General features: G+C 48.5%; 1 protein-coding gene across 1 annotated transcript; it reads left to right on the forward strand.

Moving 5' to 3' along the window:
- The first annotated feature begins 4,257 nt into the window (after positions 1-4,257).
- LOC140372776 (uncharacterized) lies at positions 4,258-21,534 on the forward strand. Its single transcript, XM_072459826.1, has 11 exons — positions 4,258-4,518; positions 4,640-4,738; positions 5,458-5,539; positions 6,545-6,609; positions 16,102-16,356; positions 16,829-17,048; positions 17,379-17,677; positions 17,770-18,219; positions 18,907-18,990; positions 19,272-19,355; positions 21,108-21,534. The coding sequence occupies exons 1-11, from the start codon at positions 4,375-4,377 to the stop codon at positions 21,372-21,374; spliced, it is 2,049 nt and encodes a 682-aa protein (XP_072315927.1). The 5' UTR covers positions 4,258-4,374; the 3' UTR covers positions 21,375-21,534.
- The last annotated feature ends 3,623 nt before the right edge of the window (positions 21,535-25,157 follow it).

Raw genomic sequence — 25,157 nt, forward strand, 5'->3', positions numbered from 1 at the left:
CACAGATTTCCTCTTAATAAACAACACATTTGATGTTTTTCTGTCAGGTTTTAGACCTCGTCACACTGAGACTGCTGTTGTCATGGTGATAAATGACATCCTCCTGAACACTGACACGGGCAAAGCCTCAGTCTTAATTCTGTTAGATCTGATGCTGCTTTTGACACTGTCGATCACGGGATCCTCTTACAGAGACTAGAGGACTGGGTGGGCATCACTGACCCCGCCCTAAACTGGTTAAGGTCCTATTTGGAAGACAGGAAGTACTTTAAGATAAGATAAGATAATCCTTTATTGCCCACACATGGGGAAATTTCATTGTTGCAACGCGGGTAGATACAGAGGAAAAGAACAGATAACTTATAGCTTATAACTTAAATATTTGTCTCAGACCACATGACCCTGACCTGTGGGGTTCACCAAGGGTCAATCCTGGGTCCCCTTCTGTTCAACCTCTACATGCTGCTGTTAGGTCAGTTGATGTCCTATCACAATGATGCAGACGAGTCAGATCTATGTTTCACTGTCACAGGTGAATCTGGACCAGTGGATTCACTCTGTCACTGCATCCAACAGATCAGTGTGTGGACCGGCCTCCTGCTGGTGCAACAGATCAGTGTGTGGAGGCAGAACAACTTTCTCCAGCTGAACTCAGACAAGACTGAACTCATCGTCTTTGGCCCAAAGAAACAAAGAGAAAGTGTTAGCGTCACCTCCAAAGTCTCGCTGTAAAAGCTACAAATAAAGTGGACTCAGACTTGAACTTTAACAGCCACGTCAAAATATTACCAAAATCACAAATATAGTGTCTAAACCAGATTCGGAGAGACTTATCCATGCGTTTGTCTCCAGTAGATTAGACTACTGAAATGGCTCACTGTCTCTCCAAACGAGCTGTAAAACAGCTGCAGTTCATCCAGAACGCTGCTGCTCGAGTCCTGACTAGAACCAGGAAGTATGATCACATTAGTCCTGTTCTCAGGTCTCTGCACTGGCCCCTGTGGCTCAGAGAATAGACTTTAAAGCAGCTCTGCTTGTGTACAAGTCTCTCCATGGCCTAGCACCAAAGTACATCTCAGACATGTTAGTGCCATATGAACCATCTCAGACTCTGAGGACCTCAGGGACCGGCCTCCTGCTGGTGCCAGAGTCAGGACTAAACATGGACCGGCCTCCTGCTGGTGCCAGAGTCAGGCCTAAACATGGACCGGCCTCCTGCTGGTGCCAGAGTCAGGACTAAACATGGACCGGCCTCCTGCTGGTGCCAGAGTGAGGACTAAACATGGACCGGCCTCCTGCTGGTGCCAGAGTCAGGCCTAAACATGGACAGGCCTCCTGCTGGTGCCAGAGTCAGGACTAAACATGGACCGGCCTCCTGCTGGTGCCAGAGTCAGGACTAAACATGGACCGGCCTCCTGCTGGTGCCAGAGTCAGGACTAAACATGGACCGGCCTCCTGCTGGTGCCAGAGTCAGGACTAAACATGGACCGGCCTCCTGCTGGTGCCAGAGTCAGGACTAAACATGGACCGGCCTCCTGCTGGTGCCAGAGTCAGGACAAAACATGGGGAATCTGCGTTTCAGTTTTATTTAGCAAAATTTGGAACAGTCTTCCTGAAGATGTGAGACAGGTTCTACTCTGACAATGTTCAAATCTAAGCTGAAAATAGTTTTTATTTAGCTGTGTTTATGACTGAAATGTTTCTTTTTGCTCTCTTCTCTATTATGTCTTAAACTGTTTTGTGATTTCTGTCATGTCTGTGTGATTTGAATGCATTTTTTTCCTCTTGTGTGAAGCACTTTGAATTGCCTTGTGTACGAATTGTGCTCTACAAATAAACTTGCCTGAAGGTTTCATTATCACATTTAAACTCCTCCTCCTGACTTACAAAGCCATAAATGACATGGCCCCTCACACCTCAAGGATGCTATAGAACCATCTCATCCAAACAGAGCTCTTCACTCTCAAAATGCTGGCCTTCTGGTGGTCCCAAGAGTCTCTAAAAGCACAGTAGGAGGTAGAGCCTTCTGGTGGTCCCAAGAGTCTCTAAAAGCGCAGTAGGAAGTAGAACCTTCTGGTGGTCCCAAGAGTCTCTAAAAGCACAGTAGGAGGTAGAGCCTTCTGGTGGTCCCAAGAGTCTCTAAAAGCACAGTAGGAGGTAGAGCCTTCTGGTGGTCCCAAGAGTCTCTAAAAGCACAGTAGGAGGTAGAGCCTTCTGGTGGTCCCAAGAGTCTCTAAAAGCACAGTAGGAGGTAGAGCCTTCTGGTGGTCCCAAGAGTCTCTAAAAGCACAATAGGAGGTAGAGCCTTCTGGTGGTCCCAAGAGTCTCTAAAAGCACAGTAGGAAGTAGAGCCTTCTGGTGGTCCCAAGAGTCTCTAAAAGCACAGTAGGAAGTAGAGCCTTCTGGTGGTCCCAAGAGTTTCTAAAAGCGCAGTAGGAAGTAGAACCTTCTGGTGGTCCCAAGAGTCTCTAAAAGCACAGTAGGAGGTAGAGCCTTCTGGTGGTCCCAAGAGTCTCTAAAAGCACAGTAGGAAGTAGAGCCTTCTGGTGGTCCCAAGAGTCTCTAAAAGCACAGTAGGAGGTAGAGCCTTCTGGTGGTCCCAAGAGTCTCTAAAAGCACAGTAGGAAGTAGAACCTTCTGGTGGTCCCAAGAGTCTCTAAAAGCACAGTAGGAAGTAGAGCCTTCTGGTGGTCCCAAGAGTCTCTAAAAGCACAGTAGGAGGTAGAGCCTTCTGGTGGTCCCAAGAGTCTCTAAAAGCACAGTAGGAGGTAAATGTGCAAGTATCTATGTTCCCCGGTACCGATGTTTCCAATCCTTCTGTGTGGGGAACAGCGGCCCCGGGAAATACCGGGACCTTTCTAACATTTTGGGAACCGTTGTTTCTCGGTACCGTAGTTCCCCCGTCCATAGAAAATGGGAAACATTTGTACAGGAGATTATTGGTATTCACCCTTACTGCAGGGCCACAGAGGCAGACGTGTGTGTGAGGGGCACAGAGGCAGACGTGTGTGTGAGGGGCACAGAGGCAGACGTGAGTGTGAGGGCACAGAGGCAGACGTGAGTGTGAGGGGCACAGAGGCAGACGTGAGTGTGAGGGGCACAGAGGCAGACGTGAGTGTGAGGGGCACAGAGGCAGACGAGTGTGTGAGGGGTACAGAGGCAGACGAGTGTGTGAGGGGCACAGAGGCAGACGAGTGTGTGAGGGGCACAGAGGCAGACGAGTGTGTGAGGGGCACAGAGGCAGACGTGAGTGTGAGGGGCACAGAGGCAGACGTGAGTGTGAGGGGCACAGAGGCAGACGTGTGTGTGAGGGGCACAGAGGCAGACGAGTGTGTGAGGGGCACAGAGGCAGACGAGTGTGTGAGGAGCACAGAGGCAGACGAGTGTGTGAGGGGCACAGAGGCAGACGTGTGTGTGAGGGGCACAGAGGCAGACGTGTGTGTGAGGGGCACAGAGGCAGACGTGAGTGTGAGGGGCACAGAGGCAGACGTGTGTGTGAGGGGCACAGAGGCAGACGTGTGTGTGAGGGGCACAGAGGCAGACGTGAGTGTGAGGGGCACAGAGGCAGACGTGTGTGTGAGGGGCACAGAGGCAGACGTGTGTGTGAGGGGCACAGAGGCAGACGTGAGTGTGAGGGGCACAGAGGCAGACGTGTGTGTGAGGGGCACAGAGGCAGACGTGAGTGTGAGGGGCACAGAGGCAGACGTGAGTGTGAGGGGCACAGAGGCAGGCTTACCCACTCCTCCACTGTTCTCTTGTATTAACCCCCGTGTTGGCACTGGATGTTTTTCTGTTGCTCAGAACACGTCTCGTGACCCACACTTTGAGAAGCTCTGGGTCAAAGTATGATAAAAGAGTATTTGTGACACAGTAAAGATATTCTGGGCTGCTATTATTATTTGTATAGTATTTTTTGCTATAGTTTACTAAATAATTTTGTGGCTGTGCTACAAATGTGTTGCTTGTTTAGAGAAAGGAAATGGGTTTATACAAACATTTGACATTTTTGATGATTAAAATTGTGTATTTCATATATAGTTTGCGCAGGTTGTGGTTTAACCAAGAAATGCTATGGTTAAAATGTATTTGGTTCTTAATTATGGTAATCAGAGAATATTGTGTGAATAAATCCTTGTATGTCTCATGTGTTGTTGATCATGTGACCAGGATGACATGTCCACACTCCAGCCCAAAAGGCGGCGGTAGTGAGCATCAAGACTTCCGCCCGAGGCCCAGAGGAAGGAGCAAAACAAACCAAACAAACCAAACAAACGCTCAACGGCACAACGTCCGTGGCGCTCTTTATCCGTCCAAAAGCGTCCGAACAACCGCTTTGTGGAGGCGCACGAGAGGCGCCTTAAAGCGGGGTCCACAATGGCGGAAGTCGAGGCGCATGTGGCGTCCATTCTGGAGATGATGGTCAGCGCCGCGGTGTCTGAAGTGACCAAAGTGGTGGACGGCAGCGCGTCGTTTCTGCCGGAGGACTGTGTGAGCGCCGCGGAGCCCGTGGACCAGAAGGTGAGTGTCCCCGGACTGTGTGCGCGGTGCCGGGTGTGTTCTGTCTCACGCTCGTGTCTCACGCTCGTGTCTCACGCTCGTGTCTCACGCTCGTGTCTCATGTCTCGTGTCTGTGGCGCAGGTCTTCCACCTCAGCCTCTGCATGGCCGCTCTGGCTCAGGACGCTGTGGAGAAGCTCTGCCTGCTGTTCCAGGAGTGCTCCTCTGTGCTGCAGGCCAAGGTAGGCGCTCACTCACCAGTCACCATGGTTACAGACTCTGAAGTACCCATACTGTGTGATAAATGCTAGAGAGATGGTGGGTGCTGTTGTGGCGGCCATCTTGAGAGTGGAGAACGCGCTAAATCTGTTCGAAAACAATGTCAAAACAGGGCCGTGAAATGAATTGATTAAAACGTTTAAAGGTGAAATACGGAACGTGTGCAGTGAGGCTCTGCCCAGGGCTGCTGCTAGACATTTGGGTGCCCTAAACAGAAATGCTCTGTGGTGCCCCCATGCCATGGTGGGTATGTCAGAATCCACTTTATATATATATATATATATATACATATATACATACACACACACACACACGGGGGCCCCGCACATGCCAGTGTTAGCGAGCACCGCGCGTAACACGTTTGAATGAAGGATATTTAAGCATAACATTTGCACCAGCCCAATAGTGTCAGCAGCAGGTGAGGGAGTGAAATGTCCTCTAATGGACAGACTCCGGGTCTAAGCGCCGTTTCGTCCAGACCAGAACCTCTGACATGAAACTTTTGAGGGAACATGACGGTGACATGAATATTTGCAGACACCGGTACTTAACTTAACGTTAAGTTATAACCCTACCCAACACTGGAAGGACTTTCAGCTGTACTTTTACCTCTGGACTTATTCTACTGTAGTTCTGGTTGTGTTTGTTGCAACATTGACATTTCCCTGTTGCTCTGGTGCAGGTGACTGAGGTGGAGGAGCTGCAGCTGCGACTGGAGGAAGCAGAGAAGCGCCTCACGGCCGCGGGGCAGCCACGCCGCAGAGGTACACGCCCGACTTATGGATCTGTGGTGGTCAGATACGATGCTGATACAACAGGAAGTTTGAAGAGCTAATTTAACAGATATATTTTGTAATGAAAAAAACAAATAGTTTATAGGCAGCTAATCAATGTGCACGAATGCTAACTATTAATGCCTATTTTCACCACTCATTTACATGAGAGAACGGCAATGTTTACAATGTAGTGACGGCATTTCACACACATACACACACACTCTTATATATTATATATTCTAGGGGCATATTTCATATTATAATATATTATCAATATTCTGGCTTTTGACAGAATCAAAAGCTTTCTTTGCATCTAAATGTATTATTACAGCTTTGTTTAGGTGTTTTTGTAAAAGCTTCATCATGTGTAAAGGTCTTATGTTATTTTGTGTTTGTCCTGTGTCCTGTCTGATCACTGTGAAATAAATGTGGTAGTATTTGTTCCATTCTTTTGGACATAATTGCGGCGTATATACGATAGTCACATTCAGATTTGAGGTTGGTCTATATGAGGCACAGTCCAGTTGATCTTTCCCTGCCTTAGCACCGCGGTTTGGGGCATTTGCGGTGTGGCCCATAATTATGGACGTGTGTGCGAAACGTTTTTAATGGCCCAGATAAAAGTTGATTTTAAGCATGTAAGTGTAAATGTGTTTTTTCAGACCTTTTATACCACTCTGAGGTGAACCAGTCACTCCCCGGATATTTATTGTTGTTTAGTCTTTTAATTGCACTTTAAATTTCTGTAGCTGTTATTTCAGCACCTATTTTTTGGTTTGCTCACCGGTCATGGCAGGTAAGTTGAGTGTATTCTTTGTTTCCTGATATTTTGGTGATAAGTTCATTGTAGAAGAATTCAAAGGATCATTTGTGTTTGGTCTAGTTTTGTTAAAAAACAAAGTTGTCTCTGATTTTAAGTGCCAGCAACTAATGCTGCCTTGAACTTTTGGGGTGAAACGTCACTTTTGACTGCCTCTGTCCTGTCCTCTGCAGTGGTGATGATCTGTGACACGGCCCTGAAGCGAATGCCTTTTTTCAAGCTGTGGAAGACCAAGAAGGTAATTGTATTTACACTGTTCATAATGTGCAGAGACTCCAGAGAGCACAGGTTCCACATCCAGACTTATGCCCCTTTTCCATTGCTCCCTGTGGGCTCTGCTCTGAGCCCGTGGCCCCGCCTGGCCCTGGCTGCATTTCCCTTACAACACCACATCACAAGACAACTGCAACACCACAACACAACACAACTGCAACACCACAACACAACACAACTGCAACACCACAACACAACTGCAACACCACAACACAACTGCAACACCACAACACAACACAACTGCAACACCACAACACAAGACAACTGCAACACTACAACACAAGACAACTGCAACAACACAACACAAGACAACTGCAACAACACAACACAAGACAACTGCAACAACACAACACAAGACAACTGCAACAACACAACACAAGACAACTGCAACAACACAAGACAACTGCAACAACACAACACAAGACAACTGCAACAACACAAGACAACTGCAACAACACAACACAAGACAACTGCAACACCACAACACAACTGCAACACCACAACACAACTGCAACACCACAACACAACACAACTGCAACAACACAAGACAACTGCAACAACACAAGACAACTGCAACAACACAACACAAGACAACAGCAACAACACAACACAAGACAACTGCAACAACACACCACAACTGCAACACCACAACACAAGACAACTGCAACACTACAACACAAGACAACTGCAACACTACAACACAAGACAACTGCAACACTACAACACAAGACAACTGCAACACTACAACACAAGACAACTGCAACACTACAACACAAGACAACTGCAACACCACAACACAAGACAACTGCAACACTACAACACAAGACAACTGCAACAACACAAGACAACTGCAACACCACAACACAACACAACTGCAACACCACAACACAACTGCAACACCACAACACAACACAACTGCAACACCACAACACAAGACAACTGCAACACCACAACACAACTGCAACACCACAACACAACACAACTGCAACACCACAACACAAGACAACTGCAACACTACAACACAAGACAACTGCAACACTACAACACAAGACAACTGCAACAACACAACACAAGATAACTGCAACAACACAACACAAGACAACTGCAACAACACAACACAAGACAACTGCAACAACACAACACAAGACAACTGCAACAACACAACACACAAGACAACTGCAACAACACAACACACAAGACAACTGCAACAACACAACACAAGACAACTGCAACAACACAACACAAGACAACTGCAACAACACAACACAAGACATCTGCAACAACACAACACAAGACAACTGCAACACCACACCACAACTGCAACACCACACCACAACACAACTGCAACACCACAACACAAGACAACTGCAACACCACAACACAAGACAACTGCAACAACACAACACAAGACAACTGCAACAACACAACACAAGACAACTGCAACAACACAACACAAGACAACTGCAACAACACAACACAAGACAACTGCAACAACACAACACAAGACAACTGCAACAACACAACACAAGACAACTGCAACAACACAAGACAACTGCAACAACACAACACAAGACAACTGCAACACTACAACACAAGACAACTGCAACAACACAACACAAGACAACTGCAACAACACAACACAAGACAACTGCAACAACACAACACAAGACAACTGCAACAACACAAGACAACTGCAACAACACAAGACAACTGCAACAACACAAGACAACTGCAACAACACAACACAAGACAACTGCAACAACACAACACAAGACAACTGCAACAACACAACACAAGACAACTGCAACACCACAACACAACACAACTGCAACACCACAAGACAACTGCAACAACACAAGACAACTGCAACAACACAAGACAACTGCAACAACACAAGACAACTGCAACAACACAAGACAACAGCAACAACACAACACAAGACAACTGCAACACCACAACACAAGACAACTGCAACACCACAACACAAGACAACTGCAACACCACAACACAAGACAACTGCAACACTACAACACAAGACAACTGCAACACTACAACACAAGACAACTGCAACACTACAACACAAGACAACTGCAACACCACAACACAAGACAACTGCAACACTACAACACAAGACAACTGCAACAACACAAGACAACTGCAACAACACAAGACAACTGCAACACCACAACACAACTGCAACACCACAACACAACTGCAACACCACAACACAACTGCAACACCACAACACAACTGCAACACCACAACACAAGACAACTGCAACACCACAACACAACTGCAACACCACAACACAAGACAACTGCAACACCACAACACAAGACAACTGCAACACTACAACACAAGACAACTGCAACACTACAACACAAGACAACTGCAACAACACAACACAAGATAACTGCAACAACACAACACAAGACAACTGCAACAACACAACACAAGACAACTGCAACAACACAACACAAGACAACTGCAACAACACAACACAAGACAACTGCAACAACACAACACAAGACAACTGCAACAACACAACACAAGACAACTGCAACAACACAACACAAGACAACTGCAACACCACACCACAACTGCAACACTACAACACAAGACAACTGCAACACTACAACACAAGACAACTGCAACACTACAACACAAGACAACTGCAACACCACAACACAAGACAACTGCAACACCACAACACAAGACAACTGCAACAACACAAGACAACTGCAACAACACAAGACAACTGCAACAACACAAGACAACTGCAACACCACAACACAAGACAACTGCAACACCACAACACAAGACAACTGCAACAACACAACACAAGACAACTGCAACAACACAACACAAGACAACTGCAACAACACAACACAAGACAACTGCAACAACACAACACAAGACAACTGCAACAACACAACACAAGACAACTGCAACAACACAACACAAGACAACTGCAACAACACAACACAAGACAACTGCAACAACACAACACAAGACAACTGCAACAACACAACACAAGACAACTGCAACAACACAACACAAGACAACTGCAACAACACAACACAAGACAACTGCAACAACACAACACAAGACAACTGCAACACCACACCACAACTGCAACACCACAACACAAGACAACTGCAACACTACAACACAAGACAACTGCAACACCACAACACAAGACAACTGCAACACCACAACACAAGACAACTGCAACACTACAACACAAGACAACTGCAACACTACAACACAAGACAACTGCAACACTACAACACAAGACAACTGCAACACTACAACACAAGACAACTGCAACACTACAACACAAGACAACTGCAACACTACAACACAACACAACTGCAACACCACAACACAACTGCAACACCACAACACAACTGCAACACCACAAGACAACTGCAACACTACAACACAAGACAACTGCAACAACACAACACAACTGCAACACCACAACACAAGACAACTGCAACACTACAACACAAGACAACTGCAACACTACAACACAAGACAACTGCAACACCACAACACAAGACAACTGCAACACCACAACACAACTGCAACACCACACCACAACTGCAACACCACAAGACAAGACAACTGCAACACCACAAGACAAGACAACTGCAACACCACAAGACAAGACAACTGCAACACCACAAGACAAGACAACTGCAACACTACAACACAAGACAACTGCAACACTACAACACAAGACAACTGCAACACCACAACACAACTGCAACACCACAACACAACTGCAACACCACAACACAACTGCAACACCACAAGACAACTGCAACAACACAAGACAACTGCAACAACACAAGACAACTGCAACACCACAAGACAACTGCAACACCACAACACAACTGCAACACCACAACACAACTGCAACACCACAACACAACTGCAACACCACAACACAACTGCAACACCACAACACAACTGCAACAACACAAGACAACTGCAACAACACAAGACAACTGCAACAACACAAGACAACTGCAACAACACAAGACAACTGCAACAACACAAGACAACTGCAACAACACAAGACAACTGCAACAACACAAGACAACTGCAACAACACAAGACAACTGCAACAACACAAGACAACTGCAACAACACAAGACAACTGCAACACCACAAGACAACTGCAACACCACAACACAAGACAACTGCAACACCACAACACAAGACAACTGCAACACCACAACACAAGACAACTGCAACACTACAACACAAGACAACTGCAACACTACAACACAAGACAACTGCAACACTACAACACAACACAACTGCAACACCACAACACAACTGCAACACCACAACACAACTGCAACACCACAACACAACTGCAACACCACAACACAACTGCAACACCACAACACAACTGCAACACCACAACACAACTGCAACACCACAACACAACTGCAACACCACAACACAACTGCAACACCACAACACAACTGCAACACCACAACACAACTGCAACACCACAACACAACTGCAACACCACAACACAACTGCAACACCACAACACAACTGCAACACCACAACACAACTGCAACACCACAACACAACTGCAACACCACAACACAACTGCAACACCACAACACAACTGCAACACCACAACACAACTGCAACACCACAACACAACTGCAACACCACAACACAACTGCAACACCACAACACAACTGCAACACCACAACACAACTGCAACACCACAACACAACTGCAACACCACAACACAACTGCAACACCACAACACAAGACAACTGCAACACCACAACACAAGACAACTGCAACACAAGACAACTGCAACACCACAACACAAGACAACTGCAACAACACAAGACAAGACAACTGCAACAACACAAGACAACTGCAACAACACAAGACAACTGCAACAAGACAACTGCAACAACACAAGACAACTGCAACAACACAAGACAACTGCAACAAGACAACTGCAACAACACAAGACAACTGCAACAACACAAGACAACTGCAACAACACAAGACAACTGCAACAACACAAGACAACTGCAACAACACAAGACAACTGCAACAACACAAGACAACTGCAACAACACAAGACAACTGCAACAACACAAGACAACTGCAACAACACAAGACAACTGCAACAACACAAGACAACTGCAACAACACAAGACAACTGCAACAACACAAGACAACTGCAACACCACAAGACAACTGCAACACCACAAGACAACTGCAACAACACAAGACAACTGCAACACCACAAGACAACTGCAACACCACAAGACAACTGCAACACCACAAGACAACTGCAACACCACAAGACAACTGCAACACCACAAGACAACTGCAACAACACAAGACAACTGCAACAACACAAGACAACTGCAACACCACAAGACAACTGCAACACCACAAGACAACTGCAACACCACAACACAAGACAACTGCAACACCACAACACAAGACAACTGCAACACCACAAGACAACTGCAACACCACACCACAACACAAGACAACTGCAACACCACAACACAAGACGACTGCAACACCACAACACAAGACGACTGCAACACCACAACACAAGACGACTGCAACACCACAACACAAGACAACTGCAACACCACAAGACAACTGCAACACCACAAGACAACTGCAACAACACAAGACAACTGCAACAACACAAGACAACTGCAACAACACAAGACAACTGCAACAACACAAGACAACTGCAACAACACAACACAAGACAACTGCAACAACACAACACAAGACAACTGCAACAACACAAGACAACTGCAACAACACAAGACAACTGCAACAACACAAGACAACTGCAACAACACAAGACAACTGCAACAACACAAGACAACTGCAACACTACCATATAGTAACTATAAAACATCAACTATGTAACCGGCAACAAAGCAGAGTCGAGGAAGCAGATGGAAGAAAGGATACAGACACAGAGGAAGGATACAAACACAGAGGAAGGACACAAACACAGAGGCAGGACACAGACACAGAGGCAGGACACAGACACAGAGGCAGGACACAAACACAGAGGAAGGACACAAACACAGAGGAAGGACACAAACACAGAGGAAGGACACAAACACAGAGGCAGGACACAGACACAGAGGAAGGATACAAACACAGAGGAAGGATACAAACACAGAGGAAGGATACAAACACAGAGGAAGGACACAAACACAGAGGAAGGACACAAACACAGAGGAAGGATACAAACACAGAGGAAGGATACAGACACAGAGGAAGGATACAGACACAGAGGAAGGATACAGACACAGAGGAAGGACACAGACACAGAGGCAGGACACAGACACAGAGGAAGGACACAAACACAGAGGAAGGACACAAACACAGAGGAAGGATACAAACACAGAGGAAGGATACAAACACAGAGGAAGGATACAAACACAGAGGAAGGATACAAACACAGAGGAAGGACACAAACACAGAGGAAGGACACAAACACAGAGGAAGGACACAAACACAGAGGAAGGACACAAACACAGAGGAAGGACACAAACACAGAGGAAGGACACAAACACAGAGGAAGGACACAAACACAGAGGAAGGACACAAACACAGAGGAAGGACACAAACACAGAGGAAGGACACAAACACAGAGGAAGGACACAAACACAGAGGAAGGATACAAACACAGAGGAAGGACACAAACACAGAGGAAGGACACAAACACAGAGGAAGGACACAAACACAGAGGAAGGACACATACACAGAGGAAGGACACAAACACAGAGGAAGGACACATACACAGAGGAAGGACACATACACAGAGGAAGGACACAAACACAGAGGAAGGACACAAACACAGAGGAAGGACACAAACACAGAGGAAGGACACAAACACAGAGGAAGGACACAAACACAGAGGAAGGACACAAACACAGAGGAAGGACACAAACACAGAGGAAGGACACAAACACAGAGGAAGGACACAAACACAGAGGAAGGACACAAACACAGAGGAAGGACACAAACACAGAGGAAGGACACAAACACAGAGGAAGGACACAAACACAGAGGAAGGACACAAACACAGAGGAAGGACACCGAGACAAACACCGAGACAAACACCGAGACAAACACCGAGACAAACACCGAGACAAACACACTGTGACTCATCTCGTAAAGCCAAAGTGAAACTGCAGCGCTCTCATCTTTGTCCTGATTTAATTTTCCTCCAATTCAATGAAGCCCAGTCCACAAAATGTCAATATGAATCCAGCTCAAAGCTTCTTTATAATGATAAAACATTCAAATGAGATCTTCACGTGAGTGTTTAGAAGAGTCGGTGAAGCTGCACCAGATTACGCAATATAGTCACTTCCTGTGCAGTTTATCCTCAACTTTCTGTGAATTAAAACCGTTTATCTGCCCGACCGCACCACAGAGGTCACAGTCTGGACGTAGTTCTCTGCTCGTTTTTCTTTTGTCGTTTTGAAGCGAGTGGTTTTCCTCTGGACAGGAAACAGCAGATGCTCAACTTTAGTTTATTATCATAGAAAGTTTGGGGTCTTTTCTGGCCAGGACAGTTTAGTCTCTGCTCCCAGGGGCCTCTCTTCATGTCTGTGGTCTGTACTTTATGTCTCAGGTTTAGAAATGGTTTGAAGAGTGAACTGGTGCAGCCTGTGGAGGACACAGCAGTGTTCTGTCTCCTGCTGCAGAAACATGAGGCTTTTCCCCAGGGAAGAGGGTTCTAAAGGAGAACCTGCTCTGAGGAGGAGCACTACATGGAAATGTGCTAAAGCAGAGCTGTGAGGAGAGGAGAGCCAACCAGGTGCTAATGGAAAAGTGCCATTATTTGCATCTGTCATAACTAGGGCTGAAGCAAAGTAATTTGCTTAGTTTACTATTTTATCGCCTCAATGATTTGTTTAAAATACAAATGAAATAAAATGCGTGGATCTGTGGCCCGTGTTTCACATGGAGCTTGTTCCCACAGCGGAGGAGAGCGCAGTGTCTTCTACATTCTGTGTCTATGGAGGCACTTCTGGTCATGGAGGGACTTCTGGTTATGGAGGGACGTCTGGTCATGGAGGGACTGAGGGACGCTGGAGCTGGAGAACAATAATAGGAAAAATAAGATCCTGGATTTGGAGTCCACATCACGCCGACCTGACCTGAGGCTTATGGGCGTAGAATAATAACCCTAACTAACTAACTAATCCTAATAATAGACTACTGTAACAGCATGCTCACTGGCCTCTCCAAACCAGCTGCTGCTCGGGTCCTGACTAGAACCAGGAAGTACCATCACATTAGTCCTGCTCTCAGGGACTGACCTCCTGCTGGTGCCAGAGTCAGGACTAAACATGGACCGGCCTCCTGCTGGTGCCAGAGTCAGGACTAAACATGGGCCGGCCTCCTGCTGGTGCCAGAGTCAGGACTAAACATGGACCGGCCTCCTGCTGGTGCCCGTGTCAGGACTAAACATGGACCGGCCTCCTGCTGGTGCCACAGTCAGGACTAAACATGGACCGGCCTCCTGCTGGTGCCCGTGTCAGGACTAAACATGGGCCGGCCTCCTGCTGGTGCCAGAGTCAGGACAAAACATGGACCGGCCTCCTGCTGGTGCCCGTGTCAGGACTAAACATGGACCGGCCTCCTGCTGGTGCCAGAGTCAGGACTAAACATGGACCGGCCTCCTGCTGGTGCCAGAGTCAGGACTAAACATGGACCGGCCTCCTGCTGGTGCCAGAGTCAGGACTAAACATGGACCGGCCTCCTGCTGGTGCCAGAGTCCGGACTAAACATGGGCCGGCCTCCTGCTGGTGCCAGAGTCAGGACTAAACATGGACCGGCCTCCTGCTGGTGCCCGTGTCAGGACTAAACATGGGCCGGCCTCCTGCTGGTGCCAGAGTCAGGACTAAACATGGACCGGCCTCCTGCTGGTGCCCGTGTCAGGACTAAACATGGGCCGGCCTCCTGCTGGTGCCAGAGTCAGGACTAAACATGGACCGGCCTCCTGCTGGTGCCAGAGTCCGGACTAAACATGGGCCGGCCTCCTGCTGGTGCCAGAGTCAGGACTAAACATGGACCGGCCTCCTGCTGGTGCCAGAGTCCGGACTAAACATGGGCCGGCCTCCTGCTGGTGCCAGAGTCCGGACTAAACATGGACCGGCCTCCTGCTGGTGCCAGAGTCAGGACTAAACATGGACCGGCCTACACAGGACAGATTTTGCACAAACCTGTTTCTTTTAGGTTTGATTCATAACAAGTGTTATAATTGGATTTAGACTGAACTCTTCACATTAAACAAGAGGGAATGGGAAGAAATAGTCCCTGATTTGAGTTCTGGATTGGAACAGCTCCTGCAGTAACAGACTTGCCTTGTGTCACAAAGATTTCATGAACCATTTTTTGTTCCCAGGAGAGAGTCCATCGAATCTCTGTGGAGGACGAGGAGGCCGCTGCTTCAGACGGGTCCCCAGAGAGTGAGGAGGGCCCCACTGAGGAAACCTTCACCGAGAAGGGCCGCACTGAGGAGGGCCCCACAGAGGACATCTTCACAGAGAAGGACCCCACTGAAGAGGACCCCATTGAGGCGGGATCTGGCCCCACTGAGGAGGACCCCGCTGAAGAGGACTTAATGGAAGAGGGTCCCACTGAGCAGGGCAACCACCAGGTCTGCACGGCCCCCAGACATTGTGACAGTAGCATAGTAGTATTGCATTTGTAAAACTGTGAGGTACAACTTAAATGAACTGGACTAAACACAAACATTTTCAGAATGAACTGATCACTAGATTCTAGTCCAGTCAAATGATCAAACACCGTCCTCCAATTGTGAGGGGCCAAAGGTCAGACCCAGAGAGTGTGTGAAAGTACCTGGAGCATTTTGACTCTTCAACACTGATTATTTCTGCTAACAATTTTATGGCGCCTTGACAGGATGTAGTCATATGGATTAGTCCATTACTTGCAAGTATCGTGTCCTAGGTGTCACCTTCAAATATACAATTTAAATCTTTCCCATAAAGATTTTTATTTATATGACCATATTTCTTTCATCAGACAACCTCACATTTCCTTTTAAATCATCTCTTATTTGAAGATATGACCAGAGGTACTCACAGTGTCTACTTCTCCTTTTTCAGTATGAAGGAGTAACTGCGCTGTTTAATGCTGATGCAGATTACATAACCAGACTTGTGAAGAAGGTTGCCATGCGGAAGGCCCCTATAAAGGAGGCTGCACGGAGGCATAGGGCCCCAAGGATCAGTGCCCCTGAGCCCTCCAAGGCCCTCCAATGCTCTCTGTGTGAAAAGGTCTTCACCAGACAGAAGGCTTTGGATGTCCACATGCTTCAGCACACTGGTGAGGGGCCCCTTTAGCCTTATTATCCTGTTTAGACTGGTTTAGTTGTAGGTTCTGGCAACACAAAGTGTGTGGCCCATTCTTCACTCTGATTGGATCATTGACAAAACATTGTTTTGTTTTAAGATTAGATAAATTAAAATGAAGTAGGAGAGCCTCAGATGCCCTCAGAGGCCCTCAGCTCTTGCAAGAAAGTCAACCGTCAACTGCCACTATGAAGTCTTATTTATTTATTTTCAAGCCAGAAAAAGACTTGAAAAAGATTGAGCTAAGCCTTTTTTGATCAATATGTGCCACTCAAACCTCACGTGTGTTTGTGTGTGACCTCAGGGGAGCGGCCTCACCTCTGTGATGTGTGTGGAAAGAGCTTCATTCAGAAGCAGAGCCTGACCTCTCACCAGAGGATCCACAGCACCCTGAGACCCTTCAGCTGTTCAATCTGTGCAAAGACTTTCCATCGTAAATGCCAGATGAACAGGCACATGATCCTCCACACGGGGGAGCGAGCGTTCAAGTGTCAGTACTGTGACAAGGCCTTCACCAACAACAACAACATGAAGCGCCACGAGCTCATCCACACCGGAGAGAAACCCTTCAAGTGTGACGACTGCGGCCGCTGCTTCAACCAGGTAGGACACGGAGGGTTATGGGTTTCAACGTTCTAATACTTTATTCATTTACTTATGAATAAAACGTGTCACTTTCTCTCTCCAACAACCAGTCGAGCACTCTGAAGGACCATCAGCTCAGCCACACTGGAGTCAAACACTTTAAGTGTTACTGTGGCAAAGCCTACACTCAGAAGAGCAGCCTACGACTGCACATGAAGACCCACATGAAGATCTCTCAGAGCTGGGATGGCACCATCTCCTGTGTGGCCTGTGGCACTACAATGGAGAGTCGAGAGGCCCTTCAGGAGCACCTGCGCACCCACAGCTTCCCCTGCCCCTGTGTGCTGTGTCACCAGGCGCTCAACTCGTTGCCCGAGCTGCACAGTCATCAGCACAAGCACAGAAAGCTGCAGCCCAACCACTGCCACATCTGCAACAAGACCTTCCAGTCCTTCACCTACCTCCAGGTCCACATGCGGGGCCACAGGGGGGAGAAGCCCTTCGCCTGCCTCACCTGTGGACGCAGGTTCCTGCAGAAGTCCGCTCTCCAAACCCACCAGGTATTCTCCTCCTTTTGTGTGGATTCTTTTAGGTCAGATTCTACTACAGACTGTTGGTCTTTAAACTGCTCTAGGGCTTATTCACATCTTGATAAATACATACGTTTTCAAGGTGTGGATATGTTCTGTAGGTCTGTATGTGGTGAGATGTGCATCCAAAGACAAGGTTTTGATTTCTCACCATGTTTTAATGTGTCCTCATCATAAACATACCTGGAATCTAGAATTACCCCATTTTTGCACAGCAAAAAAAACAGCATAAAAGTTCTTTAAACTCATCTAGACAGTCTCTTAAGTCAACACGTTCTGATCCATGACGCTCCTTTGTGTTTTTATTCAAATAAAGCTAAATGCCTTTTGTATTGTGCCTTAAAGCAAGGCAGGCCACAGCACTCACTGCACACTCTGGGGCTAGAGTGTGTGGGTAGCCCCCAGAGTGGCCCTGAGTGGGGCCCCAGCAGCCGGAATGGTGGCGGTTGTGGCACAGATTGGCGGTCGCTCACACATCACATACAGTAACAGTAATAATTTGGGTGCAGTAGATCCCAGCTGTGAGTTTGACATGAAACACATTTTCAGGTCAGGCAAATATCAATTATGGTTAAGGCCAGTGTCCAGGAAAAGTGTCCCCACAAAGCATGAAAATCTAATGTGTGTGCGTGCGTGTGTGTGTGTGTGTGTGTGTAGGTGGTCCACACTGGAGAAAAGCCCTACTCCTGCCAGACGTGTGGGCGCAGCTTCTCACAGAAGGTCTCCCTCAAAGCCCATCAGGTAATGATGTGGTCAACACACTGAGATACACACTTCACACACACACACACACACTTCACACACTTCACACACACTCTTCACATACACACACTTCACACACACACACACACACACACACTTCACACACACACACACACACACTTCACACACACACACACACACACTTCACACACTTCACACACACACACACACACACACACACACTTCACACACACACACTCACACACACACACACACACACAGTTGTGATTGGATGTAGGATGATGTGTGACTTTGTGCAGGCGCTGCACACCGGAGACCTGCCCTTCCCCTGTAAGAACTGTGACCGGAGGTTCTCACATCCCAACTCCCTCAGGAAACATCAGGTATTCGTCTCTATTTGTTGGAGATTTAAGAAGAGTATAATTAACTGTAGAGTTGTCAAAGTCAACTCATAGAAACTTGATGCATTTATCATAAAGCGTCTTGGCGTGTTTAGACCAAACGTGCTCTTTTACATGAGGCAGCGAGGCTTTACCTGAGCGGTCATCACGCAGAGAAACGTACACATGCTTTGACATAAGTCCCCTCAGTGCCACGTGGACGAGCACAGATCACATGCTGATCCCAGAGCAGAGCAAAGACTCAACTGAAGGATCGTTTAAAGCAGGGGTGTCCAAACCTTTTTTTACCGAGGGCCGCATTTTGAAACTTATACAGGGCAAAGGGCCACAAACAAGAAGTGAATCATTCAAATTTTGCATAAGACTTGAAACATTAGGTTGATATAAGATCAAAATTCTTAAATCTTTTCAATTTTACAGTAAAACCTACTACTTCTTGTTGTTTGGATCAACTTAGCAGGAAGCAGGAGGGCCAACAAAAATGTGTCTAAGGGCCGCATTTGGCCCCCGGGCCCTAGTTTGGACATGCCTGGTTTAAAGTGTAAAATGTCTCTGGGTTTTCAATGGCACGTCGCACACTGATGACATCACAGAGGGATTCCGTTATAGAACTTAGTACTAGTTCCTTTAATTTGAATCTTTTTATTTTTCAAAATTTCTTTAAAAAACGCAACTTAACGGAAGTAAAACTATGATCATTGTTTACCACTGGTTCTCTCCACCAACCGAGTTAAAAAGAGGCGACCTCGAGAGTGCAGAGTGCGCGACCTCGAGAGTGCAGAGTGCGCGACCTCGAGAGTGCAGCGTGCGCGACCTCGAGAGTGCAGCGTGCGCGACCTCGAGAGTGCAGCGTGCGCGACCTCGAGAGTGCAGCGTGCGCGACCTCGAGAGTGCAGCGTGCGCGACCTCGAGAGTGCAGCGTGCGCGACCTCGAGAGTGCAGCGTGCGCGACCTCGAGAGTGCGCGACCTCGAGAGTGCGCGACCTCGAGAGTGCGCGACCTCGAGAGTGCGCGACCTCGAGAGTGCGCGACCTCGAGAGTGCAGAGTGCGAGCGACCTCGAGAGTGCAGAGTGCGAGCGACCTCGAGAGTGCAGAGTGCGAGCGACCTCGAGAGTGCAGAGTGCGAGCGACCTCGAGAGTGCAGAGTGCGAGCGACCTCGAGAGTGCAGAGTGCGAGCGACCTCGAGAGTGCACTCTGCACTCTCGAGGTCGCTCGCACTCTGCACTCTCGAGGTCGCGCACTCTCGAGGTCGCGCACTCTCTGCACCCTCAAGGTCTGGTCTCGCACTCTCTGCACCCTCAAGGTCTGGTCTCGCACTCTCTGCACCCTCAAGGTCTGGTCTCGCACTCTCTGCACCCTCAAGGTCTGGTCTCGCACTCTCTGCACCCTCAAGGTCTGGTCTCGCACTCTCTGCACCCTCAAGGTCTGGTCTCGCACTCTCTGCACCCTCAAGGTCTGGTCTCGCACTCTCTGCACCCTCAAGGTCTGGTCTCGCACTCTGCACCCTCCAGGTCGCTCGAGGTCGCGCACTCTCGAGGTCGCGCACTCTCGAGGTCGCTCGCACTCTGCAGAGTGCGAGACCAGACCTTGAGGGTGCAGAGAGTGCGCGACCTCGAGAGTACTGCATGTAGATCCAGCCCTTCTTTGCCGGCTGAACGGGATTGACAGGATTAGTGTGCAGTAGAATGGAGCATGTGACTGAAGTGTGGGCCCTCTGTCCTCCTCTGTGCAGGCGGTGCACACTGGAGCGCGGCCCTTCACCTGTGCCACCTGTGGGAAGACCTTCAGTAACCCGGCCAACCTGCAGCGCCACTGTCGCACGCACAGCGGGGAAAAGCCCCACCGCTGCTCCGTGTGCGGGCGCTGCTTCAGCCAGAGCTGTGCCCTGAAGGCTCATGCCCGCACCCACAGCGGACACAAGGCCTACGAGTGCGAGCGCTGCGGCAAGAGCTTCTCCTACCAGCGCAGCCTCCGGGACCACAAGTACAAGTGCATCTGACTGCCACGCCCGCTGTACAAGTGCATCTGACTGCCACGCCCGCTCTGGAACATTTGTGTCATGTCTTCTCCACAGAGGTCATTACGTACACAGGGGTTTTGACATTAACATAACAGAATAAACAGTAAAAGTGTGCCTTACATGTTCTCTTTATTTGACACGTGATATTAAAGGAGACACATTGTGAAAAATCAGTTTTAAGGCGCTTTTAACCTCGTTACATCGGTGCTTCCTCGTTAGTTTACTCAACGATGTGATGATGTCTCAGTAATCCTGTTTTATCCTCCAGCTGAGGCTGATGAAGGACTCGAGAGTTAAACCAGTTCTATAATGTTACACAGCCTAAAACTAAAAACATGTCACTAAAAGGAAGAGGCGGGGCTTATCCCTATGAAGAGGCGGGGCTTATCAGTTCTGCAGTTTGGAACAGGAAGTCAATGGACTGTTTCTATTAAGCTGTTTTAGATCAATATTGTGCTTTACAATGAACAAAATATGAAATAATGATGTCATAGTTGAACTAAGTGAAGAAAGTGTAATGAGTCTAAGAAAACGGACACAAATAATAAAACAAAGCCAGTGGATGTTAATATGCTTAATTCTAATTATGTTCTGCATTCTGATGTTCATATTCTGTGCGCACGTGTTCATGTGAGCGGAATAATGTCCATCACAGTGTCAGTGCTGCAGGCGCTCTGTCCCTGTCCACACCCGCCCTCAATACAGTCCAGTCCATTTGAGTATTGATGTTTCTACAGCCTGATGTGTCCTGAAGTGTCCTGATGTGTCCTCCTGATGTGTCCTGAAGTGTCCTGATGTGTCCTGATGTGTCCTCCTGAAGTGTCCTGATGTGTCCTCCTGAAGTGTCCTGATGTGTCCTGATGTGTCCTCCTGAAGTGTCCTGATGTGTCCTGATGTGTCCTCCTGAAGTGTCCTGATGTGTCCTCCTGAAGTGTCCTGATGTGTCCTGATGTGTCCTCCTGAAGTGTCCTGATGTGTCCTGATGTGTCCTCCTGAAGTGTCCTGATGTGTCCTCCTGAAGTGTCCTGATGTGTCCTCCTGAAGTGTCCTGATGTGTCCTGATGTGTCCTGAAGTGTCCTCCTGATGTGTCCTGAAGTGTCCTGATGTGTCCTCCTGATGTGTCCTGAAGTGTCCTGATGTGTCCTGATGTGTCCTCCTGAAGTGTCCTGATGTGTCCTGATGTGTCCTCCTGATGTGTCCTCCTGAAGTGTCCTGATGTGTCCTAAAGTGTCCTAATGTGTCCTGATGTGTCCTCCTGATGTGTCCTGATGTGTCCTAAAGTGTCCTGATGTGTCCTGAAGTGTCCTGATGTGTCCTGATGTGTCCTCCTGAAGTGTCCTGATGTGTCCTGATGTGTCCTGATGTGTCCTCCTGAAGTGTCCTGAAGTGTCCTAATGTGTCCTGAAGTGTCCTGATGTGTCCTCCTGAAGTGTCCTGATGTGTCCTCCTGAAGTGTCCTGATGTGTCCTCCTGAAGTGTCCTGATGTGTCCTCCTGAAGTGTCCTGATGTGTCCTCCTGAAGTGTCCTGATGTGTCCTCCTGAAGTGTCCTGATGTGTCCTGATGTGTCCTGAAGTGTCCTCCTGAAGTGTCCTGATGTGTCCTGATGTGTCCTCCTGAAGTGTCCTGATGTGTCCTGATGTGTCCTGATGTGTCCTCCTGATGTGTCCTCCTGAAGTGTCCTGATGTGTCCTAAAGTGTCCTAATGTGTCCTGATGTGTCCTCCTGATGTGTCCTGATGTGTCCTAAAGTGTCCTGATGTGTCCTGAAGTGTCCTGATGTGTCCTGATGTGTCCTCCTGAAGTGTCCTGATGTGTCCTGATGTGTCCTGATGTGTCCTCCTGAAGTGTCCTGAAGTGTCCTAATGTGTCCTGAAGTGTCCTGATGTGTCCTCCTGAAGTGTCCTGATGTGTCCTCCTGAAGTGTCCTGATGTGTCCTCCTGAAGTGTCCTGATGTGTCCTCCTGAAGTGTCCTGATGTGTCCTCCTGAAGTGTCCTGATGTGTCCTCCTGAAGTGTCCTGAAGTGTCCTGGATCTGTGTTGTGCTGGAGCTCCAGGTTCATTCAGTACAATGTCGTTTGTGCCCCTTTAATGCCCCTTCCACCCTCCAAAGCCATGTTATCAATCCATCTTCTGCTTATCCGGGGCCGGGTCGAGGGGGCAGCAGTCTAAGCAGGGACTCCTAGACTTCCCCCTCCCCAGACACTTCCTCCAGCTCCTCTGGGGGATCCCGAGGCGTTCCCAGGCCAGCCGAGAGACATAGTCCCTCCAGCGTGTCCTGGGTCTTCCCCGGGGTCTCTTCCCGGTGGGACATGCCTGAAACACCTCCCGAGGGAGGCGCCCAGGAGGCTCCGGAACAGATGCTGGAGGAGCAGCGGCTCTACTCCGAGCTCCCCCCGTGTGGCCAAATTCCTCCCCTCATCTCTAAGGGAGCGCTCAGCCACACGGCGGAGGAAACTCCTCTCGACCACTTGTATTCGCAATCTTGTTCTTTCGGTCACTACCCAAAGCTCATGACCATAGGTGAGGTCAGAACGTAGAGTAAATCGAGAGCTTTGTCTTTCGACTCAGCTCCTTCTGGTCGACAACAGCTGTTTTGAGACCTGAGATTTTGGGCGCTACAAAAATAAATTGAATTGAAATTTGTGAACAAGACCCCGAGATACTTGAACTCCTCCACTTGGTGCAAGGACCCCCCGCCCACCTGAAGAGGGCAGGACACCTTTTTCTGCTTGAGAACCATGGCCTAAGATCTGGAGCTGATTCTCATCCCAGCCGCTTCACACTCGGCTCAAACCGTCCCAGTGCAGCTGCAGGTCCGGGTTTGATGGAGCCATCAGGACAACATCGTCTGCAGCAGAGATGAGATCCTGTGGTCCCCAAACCGGACACCCTCCGACCCCTGACCACACCCTCCGACCCCTGACCACACCCTCCAACCCCTGACTGCGCCTAGAGATTCTGTCCATAAAAACTATGAACAGAACCGGTGACAAAGAGCAGCCCTGAGGAGTCCCTCATGCATTGGGAACAGGTCTTTACTGCCGGCAGTGAACACAGCTCCTGAGCAAAGGGCCCCGGCTGGTTCAGGATGAAAACCACTCTGCTCCTCCTGAATCTGAGGTCAGATTCTCCTCTTTAGTTCCCTGAAATGGACCTTACTGGAGGCTGAGGAGTGTGATCCCTCTGTATTTGTCAAGACATCTCGTTTTTTCCTCCATATCTGGATCCATCTCTCTCAGCATGTGGAAATATGCAGATCTAAACTTTCATTATCAGTAATGTAACCGAAATCGTCCGGCGGGAGAGTTGTGTCTCCTGTGGTGCGGGGTGAGCACAGTGGGACATGATGCTGTGGACCTGGACCTGGACCTGGACCTGGACCTGGGGTGGACTGGTCACGTGCAGTGGACAGTCATAGATCCATGCGCTAAGCTCGCAGGCTGCGCGCGTGCGCAGTGCGCTCGTCCGCGGCCCTCCTCTGTCGGTTCCTCGGTTCCTCTTTCTGTCCTTCCTCTGCTGCGCTCAGGAGGACGCAGAGGCCGCGGATTCACACTTTAAACCAGATCCATGAAACTGAGGGTGGATTGTTTGTTCTAACCGCACATTTTGGCCTCTCTCGGGCCGACGAGGCGGAGCTGAGCCCGGGGCAGAGCGGAGCCGCGGTGGGGGACGAACATCCGTCGCTTTGTTGTTGAGTCACCGCTTTGCCGAGGCCCTCAGGAGCGCCTCATGAGGACGCGTGCTGCTCTTTACACTCTT

Source organism: Eucyclogobius newberryi, unplaced genomic scaffold (genome assembly GCF_026437365.1).
Source record: "Eucyclogobius newberryi isolate DKJ021-1_F unplaced genomic scaffold, fEucNew1.0.hap1 SCAF_10, whole genome shotgun sequence".
In the NCBI taxonomy this organism is placed as follows: domain Eukaryota; kingdom Metazoa; phylum Chordata; class Actinopteri; order Gobiiformes; family Gobiidae; genus Eucyclogobius; species Eucyclogobius newberryi.

Excerpts from the sequence above, each read along its gene's own strand:
- LOC140372776 (XM_072459826.1), top strand. The coding sequence starts at position 4,375 with ATGGCGGAAGTCGAGGCGCATGTGGCGTCCATTCTGGAGATGATGGTC. Across the intron at positions 16,357-16,828 it reads CTGAGCAGGGCAACCACCAG|TATGAAGGAGTAACTGCGCT; the intron begins GTCTGCACGGCC and ends CTCCTTTTTCAG. Across the intron at positions 17,049-17,378 it reads CCACATGCTTCAGCACACTG|GGGAGCGGCCTCACCTCTGT; the intron begins GTGAGGGGCCCC and ends GTGTGACCTCAG.